This window comes from Vombatus ursinus, unplaced genomic scaffold (assembly GCF_900497805.2).
Source record: "Vombatus ursinus unplaced genomic scaffold, bare-nosed wombat genome assembly UNPS02010822.1, whole genome shotgun sequence".
Lineage (NCBI taxonomy): Eukaryota > Metazoa > Chordata > Mammalia > Diprotodontia > Vombatidae > Vombatus > Vombatus ursinus.
The window spans coordinates 3,657,888-3,664,366 of record NW_020950600.1 but is presented as its reverse complement, the minus strand read 5'-3'; the positions used below and the strand labels follow the sequence as shown (position 1 = coordinate 3,664,366).

Sequence of the window (6,479 nt, the reverse complement as noted above, 5' to 3'; positions counted from 1 at the left end):
ACAATTGAACAACAGTTCATGGAAGGGAGTAAAGTGTAAGATTGGAAAGATAGGAAGGGGTTGGGTTATAAAGGGCTTTTAAAAGCCAAACTAAGGATTTTCTGTTTAATTCTGAAGCTAAGAAGGAGCTGCTGGAGCTTATTGGGGTGGGGTGGTGATGTGGTCAGACCTACAGAGCACTTCACAAAAACCTAGAGGGGAAAGTCCAGAAGTGATGCAGGTGGTCAAGGCTCCAAACAGCCAAAAAGGGTGCAGACTGAAGGATGGAGACCTTTGGATTGGGAGATTATGACATTACTGGTAACTCTGGACAGAGCAGTGTCAGCAGAATGATGGGGTTGGGAGTCAGATTGAAGACTTCACTATAGGTGTAGAATGAGGTGCACGATTTCAGACTTGGCCAATTCATACCATTTTGTTTTCCCTGACTGAACTAATTTGTTACAAGACAGAGTTCTATTGGGGGGGGAGGCCACTGGGAACTGACAGTGAATTTAATATAGAATATCAAAACATAGTTTTGGTTTTGTTTTTTTTTTAGAAACTCTGCCCAAGTGAGGGATTGGGATAGCTAGGAATCACTTCCCTCCCCTGTCTCCCTGTCTGGTTACTTCTAAGATCAAGAGATTTTTTGGGTGGAGTTGTGGTATGGTCTGAGGCCATGTTTGGAACTGGCTGGGGTGAATAAAAATAATTTCAGGAGACCAAGTTTTTGAGTAAATCATAATCAATTTTATCAATGATGGCTAGCAAATGATGGCCAAAAAAGGCTCATTATCCTCTCAATGATCAAAGAGGTATCGTGGCCATTTCTTCAGATTTATATGCCCTTAGAAGAGAGGCTCTCCAGCAGATGGCAATCAGCTCTGATTGGTTAACAATTAACGAGAAGCGGACTTTAAAAAGAGAAATGAGCTCACTCCAATGAGGGGCTGAGGGTGACATCATGTCACTCTTGGTCAGAGAGACTATCCCTCTACCAAGACCACCTCCAGCCTCGGGCAATCTGGACAAAAGGATCATCTCCACCCAAGCTTGAATGGAAACTAGAGATTCCTAGAAAGGCTGGGTGGGATCTCACCAAGCTGAAGGAGGGTTAATTCAATGTCCTTCGAGAGACTGAACTTTGAGATGACCATAGAAAAAAAGGGGAACTCTGGATCTCCCCAAATCATTGGTTATTGATAATCATTTCTCTCATGACAATATAGCAGGTAACAACTCTGCCCTGACCCCCACCCTCAGGAAGAGATGGATCTTAGCCGTATAGATTGGGAGCTGGAAGGGCCACAAAAACGTCCTCATCTAACCAACCTCCTTTTATAGATGAGCAGCGGCCCAGAGAATTTCAGCACTTGTCCAAGGTCACACGGGTAAGCCCTTACAACACCCTTCCCTCTTTCCTTCTCAGAAACCTTCCCACTGGAGAACCAATTCCTTCCAAATGTGATGGTGGCAGGGTCAGGATGACCACATCTCTAGAGGGCTTTACCATTGACAAAGATCTTCTTCTTCTATGAAAAACATCTTAGAATGTTGACAGCACATGGCCTGGAGGCCGAGGATCTGTCCATCCATCTGCAGGCCAGAGATCTAGAAGGGAAAGGAACTTTAGAGTTCATTGAGTCCAATCCCCTCATTTTACAGATGAGGAAACTGAGGCCCATAGAGAGGCAGTAATATGATCATGTCCTTCTACAAAATGCGCTGAAAGCCAACCACAGATCACAGACAGGGCCTTAGAAGTCATCAAGAAACCCCAATGCTTTACAGACGAGGAAACTGAAAACTGGATAAATTAAGCAAGTCAAGATTTTAACCCAGGTCTAACACCTTCAAATCCACTGGACCTTTCCATTATAATCATGTCACTAGGCCTTGTCATATCTTTTCTTGGCTTTAATTATTTTTTTATATTTTGAAATAGAAAATTTTACATTTTAGAAATATTTACAAAAATTTATATTTTAAATTTTAATATATTTTATTACTGTGAATATATTTTAAATTTTGATATTTGTATTGTTTATAACTTTTTATTTAAAATACTTTTTCAATGAACAAGCAATTATTCCCCACCACTGCCACAGAGAAAAACAAAACCCTTGGAACAAATAAGTATAGTCCAACGAAACAGATTCTCCCATTGAAGGCCTTGTAATATTTTGTGGACATTGGTGTGCTTCTTTTCTCCCCTTCTCAGTATGTAACCAGCTCATCTCCTTTTCTGGGCATATAGTCGTCTACATCCATTTTAAAGATAAGGAAGGTCAGAGAGGTAAGTGCCACACACTTCTCTCATGTTCTTAAGGCCAGACTTCAATCCAGGTTTTTTGGCTTCAGTCCCCTAGTTGAGGAGAAAGCATGGCCTCTGGTGTCAAAGGACCTGAGTTCAAATATGATCTCTAATCTTATGTGACCTTGGGCAAGTCATTTAACCTTGGGTTTCAGTTTCTTTATCTGTAAAATGGGGGTGGTGGTGGTTGGACTACATGTCCCCTAAGCCTGAGGGGCTTACACAAACAGGTGGAGCCATCTTGCCTTTGTGGGGGGGCGGGAACTCCCTCCATCTTGTGGTCTTGAATCACCTGGTATTTTGGCTCAGCCTAGAATGAGATGGGACAGGGTACCCCTGTCTCCTACTGTGCTACCCAAGCATGTTGGGAGAACACCGATGGGTGGTTGGTGGAGTGGAGGGAACCAGGGGCTGGGGAAAAGGCATCTGTCCTAGTGGTGGTGGGACCTGAAGAGGATTTTAGGGGCAAACCAGCACAGAAAGCATCCTCTTCTCCTGTTGTTATGCATGAATCCTCCTCACCCACTCCATTCTGGCCAGTTCTGGGCGTTCTTCCTTCTCTGACCTCCCTAGGTAAACATAGGCATCTCCACCTATTGGAAATGCTGTCCCCATTTCCTCCTCTCTTGGAGCCCCCAGCTTCTTTCAAAACTTAGTTCAGGGGCCACTGAGGCCCTTCCTGCCCCGTCCCTCACCCCCAAATTGTGGAAGCAGGTTGGCATTTGTCCCTGGACTCTGCCCACAATTGCCCATGCCCCCTTCACCACCCATACATATGCACCCAAACCTTTGAATTTATTTCAAATGTTTTGGCAAAATAGCCAAATAGAGAGCTGGCCTCAGACCCAGGAAGACCTGGGCCCGTGTCCTGACTCTGCAAGTCACTTAACCTCAGTTTCCTTATCTGTAAAAATGGCGATAATAGTACCTCCCTCTCAGGATTGTTGAAGAATCAAATAATTGTAAAGTGCTTAGCACTGTGCCTGGCACATAGTAGGTGCTTAAAACTTTTTTCCCCTTCCTAAGTTGATAAAATTACAAGACTAGTCCTTATCCTTATTTTGTGAATACGGCAGCCCTTGCTGTGTCCTTTAAGCCCCTTGAGGGCAGGGACTGTTGTGTCTCTGTACAGTGCCTGGCTTGCCACTGGAACTTAGCCTTCTCCTCTCCCCAAGTTACTCTGTTTTCATGGAGTAATTGCTTACTCCGAAGAGACTGTAAACTCTGGGGCAAAGACGGTTTTTTGTCCCTAGCGTCTAACACAGAGCCTGGCACATAGTAGGCTCTCAGTGTGCGTTGAATGTGTAAATGGACCTTCAATAAGGATGTGGATGCTGCTCAGTGAAGGGCCCAACCCAGAACTCCTTCTGTCCCAGGCACGCTGACCTCCCCCAGCAGCGCCCTGGCCTTGGCATGCCCCTAATCCTCCATCTGAGTGAGGACTACCACATCCTAGCCATGGTTCCAGCCCCAGGCCTGCACACCTCTGGCCCCCCTCGGCCTACACTTCCACCCACCCATGCTCCTATCCTAGTACCTCCCAAAGCATCTGACCGCCTTCCTGCGCTCCTGACCCCATCAGCCGAAGGCATGGGCACACACCCTGTCTCCCCACCCCAAACCTCTTCTCTGCCCACCCCATGATGAATTCTGGAGCAAATGCCTCCTCTCTTCTCCCCCTCAACCAGTTTTGCATCTCAATATATGTCTGCCCCCTCACCCAAGCTCCAAATACCGTCGACCCTACCCTGCCACCTCTGATGCCATAGCTCAAATTCACTGGCTCCCCCAGCCTGGAGCCCAAATACACCCCTGCTCCTCCCCCAGCCCCACAATTCAACACATCTTTGTCCTCATTCTTGTCCCACCTTCTGAGCCCATCCCAAGGCTCCATCTCTGAACCCCCCTTGGCTGAATGCCAGTCTCACTCCCCACTTTTATCCCTTTATGTCCCCCTGTACCTCGTAACCCCCCAAACTGCCCCAAGCCCTGCTCCTTCTCTGTCTGACCCAGAGCCACCACTGCTTGGGAGAACTGGTATAGGGAAGGGGTGGCGGGGTGGCCCATGTGTGGGGAGTGGGGCAGGAGAGTCAATTATTAGTGGGTTTATAGCAAAGTAATTTTTATAAATTGGTCAGCCTAGAAAAGGGTGAGATACGTAGGTCACAGAGGCGGGTATCTGGGCCTTTATGGAATGACTCTGTACATGCCAACACTCCCAGGCGGGGCTATGAACCCCGGAAGCCCACATCCTTGCGCTCGTACTCAGGGGGGCCCAGGAAGGAATCAAGGGTCGTGTCTTGGGCCTCAGGAGGGCTGGGGGTACTGAAGGGGGGATTGGGCTCTGACGGGAAGCTCAGAGACAGCATCCGGGATGGATAGAGAGGCAAAAAGAGGACATTGCTAGCCATTACGGGTGGCTCCATCTCCAGAGCTCCCTGGAACCAAAAGTCAGAGGAGTTTGAAGCTAGTGGCTGGCGGAGGGTAAGCATGTGACTTGGGGGGTGGGGAACCGCCTCAGGCTCCTCAGACAAGGTGCTGTGGGGGGGCTGGGCCTGGAGGTACTCCTGGCTCGGGGGCTGGGGCTGGCCCTTCACCATGGAGCTTGGGCTGAGGAGATGCAAGGCAGACTTGGGGTGGATGGGCCCCAGGGGCCCCAGCAGGCCCATGCACTTCAGAGAGGCCCTGGGGGGCTCCAACTTCTTCGAGGACCTGTCGGCAGCCTTGGCTGGGCTGGAGCCTGTGGTGGATGACAGCAGGTTCATGGCCTGGTAGGACGGCTCACAGCTCAGCCTCAGAGGCCGCATTGGGCTTCTTAAGCGGATGGACCGGAGCCACAGGTCATCCTCGCCGCTGTACAGAAGCACAAAATTGCGCTGGCTCAGGAGAGGAAACATCTTTTCTGTTCGGAGGCTCTTGTGGAAGGTCTCCAGAGCAAGATCTGCAACGGGAGATGTGGCAGCTTGGACCCCTCAGACGGGGGTCTGACAGCTTCTATACTGAGCCCCGGGGACAGAGGGCCACAGGCCTGCAGATTTGGAGTCTGGGCTAGAAGGCCACAGGCCTTCACTTCTGAGACAGAGGACCACAGGCCTATACATCTGGGCCTTGAACAGAAGGCCACAGGCCTGCACATCTGGGCCTTGAGACAGAGGGCCACAGGCCTGCACATCTGGGCCTTGGGACAGAAGGCCACAGGCCTGCACATCTGGGCCTTGAGACAGAGGGCCACAGGCCTGCACATCTGGGCCTTGGGATAGAGGGCCACAGGCCTGCAGATTTGGAGTCTGGGCTAGAAGGCCACAGGCCTTCACTTCTGGGACAGAGGACCACAGGCCTATACATCTAGGATAGAGGGCCACAGGCCTGTACATCTGGGCCTTGAGACAGAAGGCCACAGGCCTGCCCATCTGAGATGAAAGGCCACTGGCCTGCACATCTAGGCTCTGAGATAGAAAATTTCAAACCTTTGTACTTGAGCCTAGGGTTCCCAAATACTCATAGCCTGGGAACTGTAATAGGAAAGAGAGGAAACCCCAAACAGGAAGTGAGTGAACCTAAAGTGAGTGTGTGTCCAATTTTCCTGTTGCGAGCACAGTCCACCCTAAACTGTGATTGGGGGATTTACTAGAGGTGGAAGCCTGAGGCCCTTACTGAGTTCTGCTGGGTTCTGAGGGGCTGGTCTGAGAGCCCAGGTGGGAGATAGGGGTTCCAAAGCTGGGGTGGAGCCTTATAAGGTTGGAGCAACTCTGAGCTTGGAACAAAGATGAGCAGAGGGTCAGAGGGACTTGGGGGTTAGGAGGGGGGTGGGCAATCCCCGAATCCCAGAGACTTAGAATTGAAAGGGACTTCAGCAGCTGCTACTGAAAATCACCCTCTCAATTGCCTCTGAAATAACTGGTCTGGCCTCTACTCTCACCACCTCCTGAGGCCCTGCTTTCCATTTCCGGACAGCTCTCATTGTCAGAAAGGGTTTTTTTTTTTTTTTTTTTTTGCTTCAAACCTAAATCTGCCTCTTTGCAACATCTCCTCTTTCTTCCTAGTTCTAACAAGCTTGATTCCTTGAAGGCTTCCATTAGATCCCTGGCAGAGCCTTCCCTTCTCTAGCCTACACATGCTCAGTTCCTTGACCTATTCTCACATGGCATGGTCTAGAGCCCCTTCACTGTCCTAATTGCCTTCC

At 49.4% G+C, this 6,479-nt stretch overlaps 1 protein-coding gene across 1 annotated transcript in view; it reads right to left on the bottom strand.

Annotated features, from left to right (window-relative positions):
* Positions 1–4,524: 4,524 nt before the first annotated feature.
* Positions 4,525–6,479, bottom strand: part of TTLL10 (tubulin tyrosine ligase like 10) — a 30,161-nt gene continuing 28,206 nt past the window's right edge. The window contains exon 12 of the mRNA XM_027855398.1: positions 4,525–5,237. Coding sequence (XP_027711199.1) covers positions 4,525–5,237 — 713 coding nt within the window. The remainder of the gene's footprint in view (positions 5,238–6,479) is intronic.